The sequence below is a fragment of the Plecotus auritus genome, assembly GCF_963455305.1.
Source record: "Plecotus auritus genome assembly, chromosome: 7".
NCBI lineage: Eukaryota > Metazoa > Chordata > Mammalia > Chiroptera > Vespertilionidae > Plecotus > Plecotus auritus.
The window spans coordinates 125,208,992-125,228,753 of record NC_137774.1 but is presented as its reverse complement, the minus strand read 5'-3'; the positions used below and the strand labels follow the sequence as shown (position 1 = coordinate 125,228,753).

The 19,762-nt window shown below is 40.2% G+C and overlaps 1 protein-coding gene across 1 annotated transcript in view; it reads left to right on the top strand.

The window, feature by feature from the left end:
* ADGRV1 (adhesion G protein-coupled receptor V1) overlaps positions 1-19,762 on the top strand; it is a gene marked incomplete at its 5' end in the record, with an annotated part of 472,861 nt that overhangs the window by 157,265 nt on the left and 295,834 nt on the right. Inside the window, 6 exons of the mRNA XM_080679158.1 lie at positions 742-891; positions 1,935-2,408; positions 7,648-7,791; positions 9,861-10,032; positions 10,667-10,802; positions 12,788-13,809. Of these exons, the coding sequence (XP_080535284.1) occupies positions 742-891; positions 1,935-2,408; positions 7,648-7,791; positions 9,861-10,032; positions 10,667-10,802; positions 12,788-13,809 (2,098 nt within the window). The remainder of the gene's footprint in view (positions 1-741; positions 892-1,934; positions 2,409-7,647; positions 7,792-9,860; positions 10,033-10,666; positions 10,803-12,787; positions 13,810-19,762) is intronic.

Sequence of the window (19,762 nt, the reverse complement as noted above, 5' to 3'; positions counted from 1 at the left end):
CCTTAAGGAGCCTTAACAAGCAATCAGCAGGGACCTGAGGCTACACCCTCCCCCGCCCCCGTGGGGCTTGACAGGGGACTTCAGGCCACACCCCCCGTCCCAGCACTGGGCCAGGGGACCTGGCTGGGCTTGACAGGGGACCTCAGGCCGTGCCCCCCCACCCAGTGGGACTTGACAGGGGATCTCGGGCCATGTCCCCCACCTGGTGAGGCTTGACAGAGGACCTCAAGGCACGCCCCCTGCCCCGGTCTGGGCTGGAGGACCTCAGGCCATGCCCCCCATCCTGGCGCTGGACCAGGGGACCTGTGGCTACACCCCCTGCCCAGCAGAGCTTGACAAGGGTGGGACTGGCCAGGTCTGGGTCTCACGCGATTTTGAGGTGCATGTGGGTGGGCAGGGACTTGACTCTGGGTCCCGTGGTGAGCGCCAGACTCTGACAGGATGAAGGTTTTCATATACATTTTACTAATTTTCTTTCATCTCTGACACTTCTATTATAGAGAAAGGGCAAATAGCAATATTAAATTATTTCCTCTAATTAATCCCCTTTTAATGTGCGCGAATTTCATGCACCGGGTCACTAGTCAGTGTAATAAAGAAGGTTTAAAAATCAGATAGCTAGGTAGATTTGAGTATTATTTCTGTCTCTTCCATTTCTTCAGCATTGATTGATAAGTTGGATACTGTATTTTCATCCATAGTTGTTATATATGGTATTCACTCTGCTGTTTCTATTTTTAGATACAGAAGTTTGGAGAGCCCAATGGAGTGGTTCAGTTCGCTCCTGAATCTTTGTCTGTGAAGACCTATTTGGAGCCATCAGCTCTGGAAGGGTCCCTGATCATCACTTTCTTTGTCAAAAGAGTCAAGGGAATTTTTGGAGAGATTAAGGTATCATTTTTCATTTTATTTTTAAGTAGAGTAACAATTTGCTTAACAAACATGGTTGAGAGGGACAGAGAAACTGCGTTGTTCTGGTTAAAGGCTTTCATAAACTGAAAGGTTTTCATAAGCTGAGGTGACATAAGTTTTCACAGAAGCTGAGAAGTACCTCAGGCTCTCCAGCCAGGCCCCACCTTCAGCGATCTCTCCGCATTGCATCACAATTAGGTTAAAAAGACCTCCCTCACACTCAGTCATGAAGAGTATGATTAAACTGTTTTGTATTTTCTGGTTTGCTATTTTTCCTACTTAAATCTCTGATATTTGTAAATTGCTTAATGTATTCTCTAGTGCTCTATTTCTCAATAGAATTTTTTAATATAGCAACTGATTTTTAAGAGGTTGCATTTGAGTGTTTATTGATATAGAACATTTGAAGATGCCCTTGTAAATCAAGATCCTTGTCTAACTGATCTAGGTTACATATTTTGTGAAATTTCTCTATGAAGTTACCTCTTTTCCTGTAACTGCTACTTGTTCAGTTGAAGCTTTATGGTTTGGAGGGCGAAAATTCTTGGAAAATAACTTTTAATTCTAAGAAATAAAATAGATATTTCCTTGTAGTTAAAGAAAAGACAAGAACAAATTCTGATGTGAAGCATTTGGTTATCTAGTCACTTTTTACTTTCAACCACTGTATGTCGTTCACTATGGAATGACTTGTGTTACCTCCATTTTAAAGTTAACTTGCTCTTCTTTATCTCTTCAAAATTCTTCTATTCTTTTAGGAGTAGGTAAAATGAGATCTCGTAGTCTTGTCCTGCAAATTGCATACGACAGCCTGAAAGAGTGAAGATACTTTCATGACACAGACGTCACTCCTCTATACTCCTCTGTACTTTCTAAACTAACTGCTTGGAGACTGAATATAATGATGCACAATTAATATTTCCCTTTTGTATTTTAGAAAGGAAAACATAATTTAAAGGATTTTGATTCAATTTACTGAATCATATAACATTGTTGGATTTTTTTCCCCCCATTTATCTTAGGTTTACTGGGAAATAAGTAGTCAGTTTGATATTACTGGAGACTTTCTTTCTACAAAAGGCTTTTTCACCATTGCTGATGGAGAGCGTGAAGTGAGCTTTGATGTTCATTTGCTACCAGATGATGTACCTGAGATAGAGGAAGCCTATGTGATCCAGCTCGTTTCCGTGGAGGGAGGAGCAGAACTGGACCCAGAAAAATGCATCACACAGTTCTCTGTTTCTGCAAATGATGACCCACATGGAGTATTCGCTGTGTATGCAGGTCGTCAGTCAGTGCTCATTGAGCAGGACCTCAGTAGGTCCATCCAAATCAATGTAACCCGGCTTGCCGGGACTTTCGGAGATGTGGCTGTTAGATATCGAATATCATCTGATCATAAGGAGCAGCCAGTTGTTACAGAGAATGCAGAGAGGCAGCTGGTGGTCCAAGATGGTGCCAGCTCTAAAGTGGACACGGTGCCAGTAAAGAGCCAGGTTTGTAGTCTTTCTTGATTTCCTGGTCATTCCAATCAAGCTCCTTGACTTACCTCAGGATCAGATTAAATCTTATTCGGAAATTAAATGCAACCATGAAAAATGCCTTGGAAAATGCATAGTGATTATTGGGTAATACAAAGAGTGAAGTATTCACAGATTGTAAGTGAATAAGTATATTTCAATTTGAAGATGAAATATTTTTGTCTAGATAGTAGCAGGCATTTATTTAATCCTTGTAAAGTTCCAGAAATCATTTCAATTGGTATACATACCCACCCCAATATGCACACATGTGCCCACATACACACATAGACATACACACAAGTACATAAACACACAGGATACTTGTTGAAGGGGAGAAATTTAGGCTTTCTGGTGGGACTGGCCTGTGCTCCCTGGAGTTTGGAGGGCCTGCATGAACACAGGGACTGGTATCTGCTTCTTTGCTTGTGCATCTGTGTGGAAAGTGGCTCTGACTGTCTGTGATGGTAAAAACTAGAGAAGGCAGTAGACAGCTCTGGCAGATGTTTGGGATTCGAGTGAAAAGAATGTGTATTTCCTGTGAGTCCTGTAGGTGCTCAGCAGCCTTTCTCATTTTGAATCACAGAAAGTGATGCGAGTAACTCTTTGTCTTACTCCTTGTGAGGATGGTAGTATATAGCTAGTGTCATTCTGTATGCATAGGAGACAAGTTAATTTATTTCATACATGAGATGCATTATGGCACTGGGGATTAATGATCTCATTGTTGGGAAAGGCTGCCCCAGAGGGTAATCAGATTGAAATAATCCTGGGAAAAACCTGTGGATTGTGAATCTAGGTGAGAATCTAAGAAAGGTCGTGGTCTCTGAAGATTGGTGAGGGGTGGAATTCTGAAGTCTTTGAGGAACACCCACGTCAATCCATGAGTGGTCCAGAATTTGAGTGACTGACTTCATGGAAGGATAGTGGTCAGCCAGTGTTAGGCAAGAAAGGACTACATCAGGGAAGCAAAATTTTTGTCATTCTTTCTCAAAGCAACACCCCCACCCGCCGTCCCAAACCTTGAATGTGCCAGAAGATTGGTGGGAAGGTCTAAGGGGAACTAAGGGAATATTGAAACATCATACCATGACCCCTTTCCCACTGTAGATCCTGAACCATGAATCACACAAAAACTGGGATAAACGGGAGCTTTTACTGTATGCCTGATGGAAGTCATGATTGATACAGGTCTGGCCTTTACCTTCCTGAAAGTGACAGAAAGCTTCAAGACTTATCCACAACATTGTTTCTTTGTGGAAAGAAACCCCACAAAGCAGTAATCGGAGAAAAATGAAGCAGTTTGCTATTTGTATTCCATCCACTAAGATCAGTGTTGATGATCTTAGTTCCATATAAGTTTATGATCAGTATAAAATAGGCTGCCATTCAGAATAAGCAATAAGCATATTATATTAATTCATACCTAGTATTGTAGCCTGTTGATCTTTTGTGCACCTGAGTCTTTTGTTGTTTAGTAAAGGATAAAAATGGAGGCTTCTTAGTGACACATGGGTTCCATAATTATTCCGCTGTAGTTCTTTGGGAAATTGACTCAATGCCACATGCCTATTGTGTCAATGTCTAACTTCTGTTTTCTATAAACAAAAATTCTTTAGACTGGAATAGAGTGCAAAGCTGGGGAAATAAGAAGTGGATTAATTTAACCAGAATATCCTTTTATTAGGTCTCATTTACAGATGATCAGAGTTTCTTTTAAATACAGTGTGCTTAAGTTACATAATGTAATTATAATATTACACAATAACTTGAAACATTGTCCCACACATATCTGTGTAACATCACCTTCTAAACACCTTCATGTTATAATCTCTGTTAACTAATACAGGGACATTCCTTCAGCTTTTCTAGGAATAATTTTATTTTATATATCTTATATTGATAGTAAGGTTTCATTTGACACTGAGACATGGCACATTGATGATTTGACCATTCTTTTCTTTCATTAAGCAATGTGGCAAGTACAAAATTATTCTCAGACTATGTATAGGAAAACCCAAATATGTGATAAATACTACATGGACTAAAACCATTAATCTGCCTAAGTCTGAGATCGTCTGTTGCCAGTGCTACCTGGAACATTTTGAAAGATGGTAGTCTTCTTTTGATTTCACTTTGAAAGCTTAATAATATAGTTTATAAAAATACTTAACTTTCCTAATACCTATTTGAATCATCTATGAATTTCTAATACCTTTTTGGACCTATTTTAATTATTTCTATTTTTAAAAGAGAGCCAACAAAAGTTGACTAACTTATGAACACGTGAAAGCTTCCTTTTGTTTCTTTATTTTAACATCTTTTATTAACATATTTAAAATCGCCCAGGTTCCTTCTTTCTCTCACATTTCAGGAATGTGGTGTAGGACTAGACATAGATTATATTAAGTGTTGCTGTTTCTTCCAAGGTAATTGTGTGGGGCAGGGTGTGACACACATAAACCAAGGGTAGCATTTTTTCTGTGGTCCCCTTCTTCCTTCACACCCAGGATATAATGCATTGCTCTCTGAAGCTTGTAAGATACTAATTACGAGAATTATATACCGTTCTCCTTGTTCTACCCTCCTGGTAAAAATTAAGATGTTGAACAGGTCAGCCACAGAGCAGGGCAGTAGGTTTAAGAACACAGAAAGTTTCCATTAGGCTCTGAAACAGAAGACTCTTGGTGCTGATTTAACATCAGGATCTGGGAGTATAAACTGTTGCCTCCCCTGGTTAACAACAGACTTCTTTTATGAGGTGCATTCTGATGATAAGACTCATTGGCATAATAAAGAAACACATCTAAGTTTAAAATTATTTAAGCTAGAATGCGAGAATTTTACATTTGTGGTTGAGTCATCTATTCAAACATTTATTGAGTGTTCACCCTGTGCCAGCCATTGCAATAAGCACAGCTGGTACAGAGGTGACAAAGACACAATCTCTGTCGTCCTGTTGCTCCTTGTCTAGTGCAGAAGGCCGTTAACTGCAGTTATAAAAGCGTGGGTTAGTGGTGTTTGAGATGTGTGCAGGATATTATGGAGCTGTACATTCTTTCCACTGGAGCCCAGATGCGATCAAGCATGATGGGAACCATGTAGAATAGTATTGGTGATGCAGTCCTAGAACAGGGAAATGGCAGGGCATGCTGGAGAACATGCCCCCTCCTAGTAACCTTCAAAGTCCTTTCAAATTAATTCCCCTGCTTTTCTTCTGTAGTAAACAAGCTTTTCCTCAACTTTGCTGTTACTGCTGTTCAACTTCAACGTTCAATTACTGTACCCTGGGGATTTGCTGCGGCCACAAGTATGTGTGTGCTGGCTGAGCTCATGAACAGAGCAGCCGGGTGGGGAGGCACAAATGATTGGGAGCCTAGCCCTTCATTCTTTAGGAAATAGGGACAAAAAAATCCTTAGCTGCCCAGCCAGTGAACCTGCCTGGGAAAGAGGGGACATACCCTTAGAAGAGCGGTGGGAAACAAGTGAGTGAAGGCAGGACATTGTGATTTATTTGTTTCCTTAGCAATTGACCTATGATTCATGTTCAGTGAATGCCATTTTGACAGAAATGAAGATTGATTGAATGAACGAGACATCTGTTCCCCTCATGTTGTGCAACATTTGAAATCACTATGGTACATATTTTGTACATTTGGAGGGTGTGATGTATGTTTAAGAACATTATCTTTAAAAGAAGAATGGAATTCACAGAAATGGTTATTTATACATTCAATAAAGATGTACGGAATTTTTTAGCAATATTCCAGGTTATGTGGTAACTTGCCTGATCCATTATCAACTATTTCTGTGCGAAAATGTATTGTATAATTTAAAAAAATCTATTAGAGAAACATGAATTTTAAAATTCAGGATTTCCCCTATTTTGTTGGATTCTAAAACTTTGAAAATTGATACTTAATACACGGCATTGGTAATTATTTGTCAAATATTCAAATAATAAGTGCACCTAAATCATTATTCATTTTGAGTAAATATGGATTATTAGTTACTATCAATGAAGAGGTATTTCTGGTTTTAGGAGCTGACACTATTCACCTGTGGCTCCTTCCATTCCTGTAGCACATAATTCTATCACTAATAGTACTTCCTGTGAGTCTCATTTCTGAGACCACTTGGGAACACATGGAGAATTTGCACATTTGTGTTTTATATACTCTACTAGAGGCCCGGTGCACGAAATTCATACATGGCGTGGGGGGGGGGGGTCCCCTCAGCCCAGCCTGCACCCTCTCCAATCTGGGACCCCTTGAGGGATGTCCGAATGCTGGTTTAGGCCCGATCCCTGGGATCAGGCCTAAACTGGCAGTCGGACATACCTCTCACAATTCTAGACTACTGTCTCCTAATCGCTCACCTGCTTGCCTGCCTGGTCACCCCTAACTGCCCCCGCCGGCCTGATCGCCCCTCACTGCCTCTGAGTGCCAGCCTGAATGCCCCTAACTGCCCTCCCTGCCAGCCTGGTTGCCCCTAACTGCCCCCTGCTGCCAGCCAGGTTGCCCCCAACTGCCCACTCCTTGCTGGCCTGGTCACTCCTAACTGCCCCCCCCGCTGGCCTGGTCACCCCTTACTGCCCCCTGCTGCTGACCAGGTCACCCCAATTGCCCACTCCTTGCTGGCCTGGTCACTCCTAACTACCCCCTGCTGGCCTGGTCACCTCCAACTGCCCGCCCCGCCAGCCTTGTCGCCCCTCACTGCCCCCCCCTTGCTGGCCTGGTTGTCCTTCACGGCCCTCCGCCGGCCTGGTCGCCCCACGCAGCCTGTGTGTTCAGTCATTTGATTGTCTCTCACTAACCCCCCTGCTGGCCTTGTCGCCCCATGCAGCCTGCTTGTTCAGTCGTTTGGTCGTCCCTCACTAACCCCCCTGCTGGCCTGGTCTCCCCACGCAGCCTGTTTGTTCAGTCATTTGGTCGTCCCTCACTAACCCCCCTGCCGGCCTGGTCGTAGGCAGTCATCTTGTGAGGGCATGATGGTCAATTTGCATATTACCTCTTTATTATATAGGGTTGCTATCACTCTTCACCCCACAGTCTCCATAACAGTGATTTGTTTTATAACATGAAGGAAAGGGCATAGATTGATGAAACATACAAACGTAGCCTGAGGTCATGTGCTAATAATGATTTATGCCAATGTCAGTATTTTTCTCTGAAAATTATTTTTTAATACTTAAAGTCATGGATACTGTTTATAGGTCTTCCTATCACTGGGCTCTAATTTCACCTTGCAACTGGTGACTGTGATGCTTGTTGGTGGACATTCCTATGGCGTGCCAAAAATTCTCCAGGAAGCCAAATCCGCTATCCTACCTGTTCCTGAGAAAGCTGCCAATTCCCAGGTAATTGGCCCTGGGTGTGGTACTATCTGGATACTACCAGGCGGCAACTTTTATAGGAAGGACTAAGATTCAGAGAATTTTTAAAGGTTCCCTATTACCTTAAATCATCCCATCTGGTGGGGGTATGGGTGGAAAAGGTGAAAGGGATTAAGAAGTACAAATTGCCAGTTATTAAATAGTCACGAAGATATAAAGTACAGCATAGGGAATATAGTCAACAATATTGTAATAACCATGTATGGTATCGTATGGATACTAGATTTATCAAAGTGATCACTTTGTAAGGTATATAAATGCCTAATCACTATGTTATACACCTGAAACTAATATAATACTATATCTGTAGTTGAAAAATAAATTTGGATTTAAAAATAAAAATGTAAGTAATCCTATGAATATCAAAGTAGACATTATGGCTATACCATATGAAAACAATTTGTCAATTTTCGACTTTAGGTAGAATAATATATTTCCTTTTTGGAGTTTTAGAAAGATTGTATCTTGTAAAATTTGAATGTAAAGTATAGAATTTTAAAAATAATACTCACTTTGAGTCAGAATTACCAAGGTTTTTTTCTTGATATTAAATATTTAATATTGCAGTATTAAACTAAAGGCCCAGTGCACGAATTTGTGCATGGGTGGGGTCCCTTGGCCTGGCCGGCGATTGGAGCTGATTGGGGCTGTGGGAGGTTGGCTGTGGGGAGGGAATACAAGAGGTTGGTCGTCTGGGGGGAGTGGCCACAGGAGGTTGGCCAGCAGCCCCAATTGGGGTCATTGGGACTGGCCAGCCAGAGGGAGGCACCGTGGGAAGTTGGCTGACCAGGGGGAGGGACCATGGGAGGTTGGCTGTAGGAGCATACTGACCACCAGGGGGAAGCTCCTGCATTGAGCACCTGCCCTCTGGTGGTCAGGGTGAGTCATAGCACCAGTCGATTGGTTGGTTGGTCGTTTGGTAGCTTAGGCTTTTATATATAGAGATAATTAAAATTAGAATGAAACATAAGTTAATATTTCAGTCTTTTTCATCTACTAACCTTGTAAATATTTGCCTTTCATTGTTGAGGCTCCTGTGGCAAATTTGTGCTGATATAGGCATAGTGGTTGAGCACCAACCTATAAACCAGGAGGTCAGAGTTTGATTCCTAGTCAGGGCACATGCCCAGGTTGCTGGCTCAATCCCCAGTAGGGGGTGTGCAGGAAGCAGTCGATCAATGATTCTCTCTCACCATTAATGTTTCCATCTCTCCTTCCCTCTCCCTTCCTCTCAGAAATCAATAATAATATATTTTTAAAAAATAAAAAGAAAAAAAGAAAATGGTGAGAATGAGTCTTAATATAGAATCATTGATCATATGGTATCTCAAATTTATAGATAATGGGACCAAAAGAGGTAAACTGATTTATCCAAATAAAGCCAGGAATCTGGTTTTATTCTTACTCATTGACCAGAACTTAATTCATCTATAAATCATTTATAAATCCCAGGGTCCCCTGGAAAGGTTGCCCTTAAAGAAAATATCTTACTTTATGTGAATGAAAAAGATGACTATTTAAAAAAATCTTTGATGCTTTCTTATCCTCAAAAATAAAAAAAAAAGATATTCAATTGAATCAAAAAACTAAAAGAACCTTAATAAAAAAAAAAAATCTAGTTCCTGGTGCTCGTTTTATAAACAAAGAATATATTATTATGTCTTAGGAAGAATTCAAATTTTAGTTCTAGACAAATTGGGTTCCATAAAGAACCACAAACAAGCCATAGTACACTGCCAGTTTTAATCCATTGCTTTCATTTAACCATAATTACATTTGTCTTTTTGGATATTGTTAATTTAAAGGATTACATTTTGATTTAAAGAAATAAAGCTATAAACTATAGTCAAAATTATAAAATAGAATAAGTTATCAAGTCTCAGATGTCATTTCTTAAACATTACTCTTTATTTGAATATATTCTAAAACAGGAAAACATATTGTGTAAACAAAGAAGTTGATTTTTAATCCACTCTCCAGAAAACAAGGGTCTATAGAGAGAAGTTAAATATTCTCAGTATGTTTTTCCTCAGGTGGGATTTGAATCGACCGCCTTTTCCCTCACAAACATCACTGCCGGAACAAGCCAAGTGGTGATTTCAAGGAAAGGCACCTATGGCTCCATTGTGGTTTCCTGGGTGGCTGGATATGCACCTGGATTAGAAGTGCCTGAATTCGTTGTTGGCAACATGACCCCGAAACTGGGTGAGTTGTATGTTTTCTAAGATCTGCTCTGTAACACATGGAGGTATGTAATTGGCCTCTAATTTTCTTGGGTCATCCTTATTCTGGGAAAATGACCTGTTTGTTTTGTAATATAGCTTGGTGAGGATGAGAGAAAGTTTATTCAGTCAAATCAAAAATTTCATACCTCACTGGAAATAGTGGTCACTAAGCTCACTTTATACATCAGGAGTTTGTTAAAAGTAGTTCTAAAAACTTAAACTGGATCGTACAGTAATAAGAATAAAAAAGGCACACATTTGTGTTCATGTACATGTTCACCTGAATATTTGACAGTAGAGCAACTGTTACTTAATCTACTTTCTTTTTCAATGATAACATTAGTTTTATGAGGGTCAGTGAGATGATGTTAGAGGGTTTGACCTCGACCAGGTAGACAGGGATTGAAGACAGAGTGGAGGAGGCAACGTTTATGTGTTTTAGTGAGCTTGCTGTACATTTATTTCCCTCTTCCCCCACCTTTAAAATGTTTTTCTTTTCGTAGCCTGTAATATAATTTTGGAAAAGGAAATATTTCACTACATTTTTAAGAGTCGAATCCCAATTTAAGAACTCAGAAAGGATACCCTACTTCCCTTTTCATGTTTCCTTTCAGGGAGCCTTTCCTTTTCCCATGGAGAACAAAGTAAAGATGTCTTATTCTGGACGTTTCCCAGTCCTGGTCAGCCAGAGGCCTTTGTCATTCACCTCTCAGGAGTCCAGAGCAGTGCCCCTGGTGGGGCCGAACTTAGGTAAGATGTCTCTGAAGAATAATCTGGAATGTATCTATTGAAACAGAAACACACACACACACAAGAAAACAGCAAAAACAAAACACACCACGAGATCACTTTCCCTGAAGCAAATGCAAAAACAGTTTGTTGTGGAGGAACACATGGCCTGCATGCCCAAGATGCCTTGGAGGCAGACTGGCTTTCACACAGGCACCACCACTCTTTGCCTTGAAGACAGTTCATCACCATGGCCTCTAATTCAAGAGGGTTGGCCTGGGGTAATGTCTCCAATAAGAAACGTTATGGCAAAGTCACCTATTTTGAAAGGGGCTGTATTTTGAGAAGTAACTAGAAAATACCTGCTTTCCCTGAGGGATTCAGAGTAAGAAGAATCCATCACAATCTACACTAATAAAAGAGAAACATGCAAATTGACCATACCTCCGTGATACCAATCAGCCAATCAGGAGTGGGTATGCAAATTAACCCAACAAATATGGCGGGTTAATTTGCATACGCAGGCACAGAGCTGCTGGGTGGGGTGGGACGCCTGCTATGAGGGGGAGGGCGGGGGGGCGGAGGGAGCTATAGGAGCGGCCCTCTAGCCGGGAGCGAGGACTGGCAGGCTCCCAGGTGGCCGGGAGCGAAGCCAGGGGAAGGAAGGCCCATTCTTGCACGAATCTTTGTGCAACGGACCTCTAGTAGAGTAATAATATAACCTGTGCCATTGGCTCTTTTGAATTTAATTTAAATCAGAATACTTGCAGATAAATATGTTCAAGCCAAAAGCAACTTACTTTTCTCATGGTTGGGAAGGGCTTGATCAAAACAATAGAAGGCAGACTTTAGCACAAACTTACGGAGTTAGTCTTGGCTCTGCCACTTACTTGCCGTATGACTTGGGGAAAGTTACAGGATCTTTCTGTTCTTCAGTTTACTTATTTGGAAAGTGGGAGGGAAATGTATGGGTAAAATTGGTGTGTGTTCAAGTGTGTTTGTATATATAATATGTTTATGTGTGGGAGATACTGGTTGGTAGCATCAAATATGGCTTTAGTTCATACTTATGTTATTTCAAAAGAGTTTGGTCATAGAATGTATTTTAGGGCAACAAATTCAAATGCTTTTTGCTTTAAGAATGATAGGTGTTTACTCTTATTCTTCACAGCAGCCATATGACATAGATACTATTTTTAGTCCCATTTTATAGATAAAGAAAGTGAGTCACATATAGATTATGTAACATACCTAGTGTCACACAGATAATACTTGGGACCCTGATTTGAATCTAGCTCTTAACCATTGTGCTATGTGTTATCAGTGCTTTACCATAGGGAGTGGTGGACCCTACAGTATCCTTCCTAAAGGCATTCAAATTCAGAAAAAAAACACCAAAACTGTTAGTCGAAGAAAATATGCCTGTGGTCTGGATTAGGCTGGTGTTACTTCTGACATAATCATTAACTCACAACAAAACTCCATAGGATAAAGCTAAGGATTAATCATGCAGTCATGGAAGTTTTCTTCCAATCCACATATAAAATCCCAGTAGCATTTGTGTGAGGGAATAGGCCCATTATGATACAAGGATTTTGCATCCAGCAAGGGCAACTATTTCTATTTGGTAGATAAGAAACCTGGCTGACATCCAGAACATTCTAAGAATTTGTGGTTTCCTCTGCACTGATCCTAACAGAGAGCCTGACGTGTCAGAACTTTCAGAGCGCTGCTCTGGGCTGACTGGAGAAGCAGAGCAGGCACCTCTGAGCTCTTCACTTTGCTCCAACGTGTTAGGGCCCCTCGCCAGTAACAGCAGCTCCTGTTCTCACATTTCCTGTGCTCTGATTTATTCATAGCAAGTATGTAGGGTTTTATGGAATTTGAAAGGGCATGTCATTTTTAAGATGCCCTCCTGAGCAGCATCTTAAATGTGTGAAAAATGAATCTCTGCTGTGGTCTTTCTATTTTCATCAATTCTTTCTTTTTTTTTTTTTCTTTTCCAGATCAGGTTTCACTGTTGCCGAAATTGAGCCAATGGGAATCTTTCAATTTTCCCCTAGTTCAAGGCATATCATCGTGTCAGAGGATACTCAGATGATCAGATTACACGTGCAAAGACTCTTTGGGTTCCACGGCAATCTTATTAAAGTTTCCTATCAGACAACCTCAGGAAGTGCAAAGCCATGGGAAGATTTTGAGCCTGTTCAGAATGGGGAGCTGCTTTTTCAGAAATTCCAAGCCGAGGTTCATTTTGAAATAATCATTATTAATGACCAGCTTCCCGAGATAGAAGAATTTTTTTACATTAATCTAACTGCAGTAGAAATTAAAGGATTGCAAAAGTTTACAAAAACAAACTGGCCACCGCGCCTGAATCTGGATTGCAGTGTGGCAGTGATCACAATACAGGATGATGATGACACAGGTCTCGTTCCCATTGGAACTGACTCCTCCACCACACCCCCCGACGTGACCAAGGTAACTGCCACTCCACAGCCGACTGAAATGGTGGCCACTGTTACTGGGGCAACTGCGACCCCTGAGACACCTGTCACCCAGCCCGATGTGGCCACTGGAACTGCAAATGTTTTCATTCACGGAGCCTTTAGTCTTGGGCCGCCCGTTGTTTACGTTGAGGAGGAGATGAAGAATGGGACATTTAACGCAGCAGAAGTTCTTATCCGAAGAACTGGTGGCTCTACTGGCAATGTCAGTGTAACAGTGAGAACTTTTGGTAGAAGGTCTGCTCAGAAGGAACCACACGCATTGCCCTTACATGATGCCTATGGACTTTCCAACCTAACGTGGGCGGTAGAAGAGGAGGATTTTGCAGAACAAACTCTCATCCTTACATTTGCAGATGGAGAAAGAGAACGGAAAGTATTGGTTCAAATTGTGGATGATGACGAGCCTGAGGGGCAGGAATTCTTCTACGTGTTTCTCACAGACCCACGAGGGGGAGCACAGATCGTGAAGGGGAAGGATGACACCGGGTTTTCAGCTTTTGCCATGATCATTATTACAGGTATCTTTTTGGAGGGATGGCGAGAAAAATCTACCACTTTTGTGGTATAGGATTTTTTATAAGGTCATGCTATCTTTAATTGAAAGAGTGAATTATTTGAATTATTATAGTAATTCATTAAACATTGTTTTCCCAGACTTATAGACAGAGAGCAGACTGGTGGTTGCCAGAGGGGGGAAAGGTTAAGGGGTTGGGTGAAAGAGGGGAAGGGATTAAGAAACACAGAAGACAGTTATGAAATATTCATGGGGATCTAAAGTACAGTATAGGAAATATAGTCAATATTTTGATAATCATCTATGCTGCTAGGTGGGTATTGGCAATATCAGGAAAGCACTTTGTAAAGTATATAATTATCCAGCCACTATGCTGTACAGCTGAGACTGATACAAAACAATATTGAAAGTAAACTGTAATTGAAAAATAAAAATGGGGTAAAAAACAACAAAGAAAACCACATAGTCTTCCTATGGCATGGACCCACACCATGAACACAGGTGTTAGGCTAGAATTTAATGGACTGTAAATGTCACTTAGCTCAGAGCTAGTTAAACAATCTATACTTTCACAATATATAGAAAACCTTAAACATACTTAAGTCCATGTTCTTCCTCTGGAATATACTTAATTTAGTCATCCAAGTACACAATTGCCTATCCTGTTTCAAACCCTCATTCTGGATTGCCCAACCACTTTCAATAATCCATCCCAAAGTCTAAGATCTCATTATCAAGAAATTAGTTGTATCTGTTGGGAAATAGATTAAAACTATCTTCTTTAGTTTTTTTTTTTTTTTTTTTTTCAAATTTTTATTAAGGTATTATATGTGTACATATCTTACCATTGCCCCCCACCCCCACCCCACTCCCATACATGCCCTCACCCCCCAATGTTTTGCATCCGTTGGTTACTCTTATATACATGCATATAAGTCCTTCAGTTGATCTCTTATTTCCCCCACCTCTCCCTAACCTTACCACTGTAATTTGACAGTCTGTTTGATGCTTTACTGCCTCTGTAACTATCTTTTTGTTCATCAGTTTATAATGTTTTTCATTATCCCCAAATGAGTGGGATCATGTGGTATTTTTCTTTCATTGACTGGCTTATTTCACTTAGCATAATGTTCTCTAATTCCATCCAAGTGCCTACAAATGGTAGTAATTCCTTCTTTTTTACGGCAGCATAGTATTCCATTGTGTAGATGTACCATAGTTTTCTGATCCAGTCATCTGCTGATGGGCACCTAGGCTGTTTCCAAATCTTAGCTATTGTAAATTGTGCTGCTATGAACATAGGGGTGCATATATCCTTTCTGATTGGTGTTTCTGGTTTCTTAGGATATATTCCTAGGAGTGGGATTACTGGGTCAAATGGGAGTTCCATTTTCAGTTTTTTGAGGAAACTCCATACTGTTCTCCACAGTGGCTGCACCAGTCTGCATTCCCACCAGCAGTGCACGAGGGTTCCTTTTTCTCCGCATCCTCGCCAACACTTGTCGTTTGTTGATTTGTTGATGATAGCCATTCTGACAGGTGTGAGATGGTATCGCATTGTTGTTTTGATTTGCATCTCTCGGATAATTAGTGACTTTGAGCATGTTTTCATGTGTCTCTTGGCCTTCCTTCTGTCTTCTTTCGAAAAGCTTCTATTTAGGTCCGTTGCCCATTTTTTTATTGGATCATTTATCTTCCTTTTATTAAGTTGTATAAGCTGCCTGTAGATGTTGGAAATTAAACCTTTATCAGTGATACCATTTGCAAATATGTTCTCCCATACAGTGGGGTTTCTTGTTGTTTTGTTGATGGTTTCTTTTGCTGTGCAAAAGCTTTTTATTTTGATGTAGTCCCATTTGTTTATTTTCTCTTTGGCTTCCATTGCCCTAGGGGCAGTATCACTGAAAAAGTTCTTTTGGCATATGTCTGAGATTTTGCTGCCTGTGGATTCCTCTAGTATTTTTATGGTTTCCCGTCTTATATTTAAGTCCTGTACCCATTTTGAGTTTATTTTTGTGTATGGTGTAAGTTGGTGATCTAGTTTCATTTTTTTGCATGTATCTGTCCAATTTTCCCAACACCATTTATTAAAGAGACTGTCTTGACTCCATTGTATGTTCATGCCTCCTTTGTCAAATATTAAATGCGCATATTGGTTTGGGTCGATATCTGGATTCTCTATTCTGTTCCATTGATCTATATGTCTGTTCTTGTGCCAGTACCAGGCTGTTTTGATGACAGTGGCTTTGTAATACAGCTTGAAATCTGGTATTGAGATCCCTCCTACTTTATTCTTCTTTCTCAGGATTGCTGTGGCTATTCGGGGTCTTTTTTTATTCCAGATGAATTTTTGGAGAGTTCTTTCTAGGTCTGTGAAATACGCCATTGGTATTTTAATGGGGAGTGCATTGAATCTATAGATTGCTTTGGGTAGTATGGACATTTTAATGATGTTGATTCTACCAATCCATGAACATGGTATGTTCTTCCATCTGTTTACATCTTCCTCTATCTCTTTTTTCAGTGTCCTGTAGTTTTCCGCATATAGGTCTTTTACCTCCTTGGTTAGGTTTATTCCTAAGTATCTTAATTTTTTTGGTGCGATGGAAAATGGGATTGCTTTTTTAGTCTCTCTTTCTGTAAGTTCATTGTTGGTGTATAGAAATGCCATAGATTTCTTGGTGTTAATTTTGTATCCTGCTACATTGCCGAATTCATTTATTAAGTCTGTTAGTTTTTTGATGGAGTCTTTCGGGTTTTTTATGTACAATATCATGTCATCTGCAAATAAGGACAGCTTTACTTCTTCTTTTCCAATTTGGATGCCTTTTATTTCTTCTTCTTGTCTAATTGCAGTGGCTAATACTTCCAGTACTATGTCAAACAGGAGTGGTGAGAGTGGGCATCCCTGTCTTGTTCCTGTTCTTAGGGGAAATGGTTTTAGTTTTTGCCCATTGATTATGATGTTAGCTGTGGGTTTATCATATATAGCTTTTATGATGTTGAGGTATGATCCTTCTATTCCCACCTTGTTGAGAGTTTTTATCAAGAAAGGGTGTTGGATTTTGTCAAATGCTTTTTCTGCATCAATTGATATGACTATGTGATTTTTATCTCTCAATTTGTTTATGTGATGTATCACATTTATTGATTTGCGGATATTGAACCATCCTTGCATTCCTGGGATAAACCCTACTTGGTCATGGTGTATGATCTTTCTGATGTACTGCTGGATCCTATTTGCTAGAATTTTGTTGAGGATTTTGGCATCTACATTCATGAGGGATATTGGCCTGTAATTCTCCTTCATTGTGTTGTCTTTATCTGGTTTTGGTATTAGGGTGATGCTGGCTTCATAGAAGGAGCTTGGAAGTGTTCCTTCCTCTTGAATTTTTTGGAATAGTCTGAGGAGGATAGGTTTTAGTTCTTCCTTGAATGTTTGGTAGAACTCTCCAGTGAAGCCGTCTGGCCCCGGGCTTTTGTTTGCCGGAAGCTCTTTGATGACTGCTTCAATTTCTTCCATAGTTACTGGCATGTTGAGCTGTTTAGATTCTTCCTGATTGAGTTTTGGAAGGTTATATTTTTCTAGGAATATGTCCATTTCCTCCAGGTTGTCCAGTTTGTTGGAATAGAGTTGTTCATAGTATTTTTTAACAATCCTTTGTATTTCGGCAGGATCTGTTGTTATTTCACCTCTTTCATTTCTGATCTTGTTTATTTGGGTCCTCTCCCTTTGCTTCTTGGTGAGCCTGGCTAGAGGTTCATCAATCTTGTTTATCCTTTCAAAGAACCAGCTCTTGGTTTTGTTGATCTTTTGTATTGTTTCTTTGGTCTCTATGTCGTTTATCTGTGCTCTGATCTTTATTATTTCCTTCCTTCTGCTTACACTGGGCTTTTCTTGTTGCTCTTTTTCTAACTCTTTGAGTTGTTGGGTTAGGTAATTTATTACCCCTGTTTCTTGTTTTTTGCAGTAGGCTTGTAGAGCTATGAACTTCCCTCTCAAGACTGCTTTCGCTGTGTCCCATAGATTTTGGATTGTAGTGTTTTCATTGTCATTTGTTGTCATGATGTTTTTTATTTCTTCTTTGATCTCTCTGGTAACCCAGTCATGGTTTAATAGCATGCTGTTTAGTCTCCATGTGTTTGATTTCTTTGGGTTGTTTTTATTGTAGTTGATTTCCAGTTTTATGCCACTGTGGTCTGAGAAGATGCTTGATATGATTTCTATCTTCTTGAATTTGAAGAGACTTTGCCTATGTCCCAACATATGGTCTATCTTTGAAAATGACCCATGTGCGCTTGAGAAGAATGTATATTCTGTGGCTTTGGGGTGAAATGTTCTGAAGATGTCAATTAATTCCATCTGGTCTAGTGAGTCATTTAGGATTGATGTTTCTTTGCTGATGTTTTGTTTAGAGGATTTGTCCAATGGTGATAGTGGGGTATTAAAGTCTCCTACTATGATTGTATTGCTGTCAATGTCTCCCTTGATATCTTCCAGGAGTTTTTTTATGTATTTGGGTGCTCCTGTATTGGGTGCATATATGTTTACCAGAGTTATTTCTTCTTGTTGGATTGCTCCCTTTAGTATTATGAAATGGCCTTCCTTATCTCTTGTTATGTCCTTCAGTTTGAGATCTAATTTGTCAGAAATGAGTATTGCTACCCCAGCTTTTTTTTCAGTTCCATTTGCCTGGAGAACCTTTTTCCATCCCTTCACCCTCAGTCTGTGTGCGTCTTTTTTTCTGAGGTGGGTTTCTTGTAGACAGCAGATATATGGGTCGTGTTTTCTTATCCAATCTGTTACCCTATGTCTTTTGATTGGGGCATTTAATCCATTTACATTTAAAGTTATTATTGATAGGTACTTATTTGTCGCCATTCCTATTCTTTACCCCTGTGTTACTTCTTCGCTTCCTGTTTCTTTCTTTCTTTCTTTCTTTCTTTTTTTTTTTTTATTTACAGTAGACCCTTTAGCATTTCTTGCATTGCTGGTTTGGTGGTAATAAATTCCCTTAGTCCTTTTTTGTCTGTGAAGCTCCTGATTTCACCTTCAATTTTGATTGACAGCCTTGCTGGGTACAGTATTCTTGGATTCAGCCCCTTCCTTTGCATGACTTTGTATATTTCATTCCATTCCCTTCTGGCCTGATGAGTTTCTGTTGAGAAATCAGTTGCTAGTCTGATGGGGGTTCCTTTGTATGTAACTTTCTGTCTCTCTCTTGCTGCTTTTAAGATTCTTACTTTGTCGTTGGTGTTTGCCAATTTAATTATAATGTGCCTTGGCGTCGGTCTTTTGGGGTTCATTTTGCTTGGGACTCTGTGAGCTTCTTGGATTTGTGTGGGTTTTTTCTTCCCTATATCTGGGAAATTTTCTGTCATTATTTCTTCAAAGAGGTTTTCTATTCCTTGCTCAGCTTCCTTTCCTTCTGGAACCCCTATTATGCGGATGTTGTTTTGTTTCGTGTTGTCCCAAAGTTCCCTTAGACTCTCCTCCTGCCTTTTAATTTTTTTTTCTAGAAGTTGCTTTTCTTGGGTATTTTTTTCCATCTTGTCTTCTAGCTCACTGATGCGGTCCTCTGCTTCTTCTAGTCTACTCTTGATGCTTTCTATTGAGTTCTTTACAGCAGCGATGTCATTTTTCATTTCTTCTTGGTTCTTCTTCATTTCCTCTTGGTTCTTGCTCATATTGTCGAATTTGTCTTCCATTCTTTTCAGCCACCTTATGACCATTTCTCTGAATTCTTTTTCTGGAAGGTTGCTTGCCTCCATTTCGTTTACTTCCTTTTCTGGTGATGCCTGCTTTTCTTTCATATGCGGGCTGCTTCTTTGTCTCCCCATGGTCTCTCTTCTCTGGGTGTCTGGTTATGTAGTTCTCTCTCTCCTTATCCCAGGCGAAATCTGACCTTTCCGTAGTGGAGTGTAGAGCTTCTCTGACCCGTGTGCTTGCGCCAGTT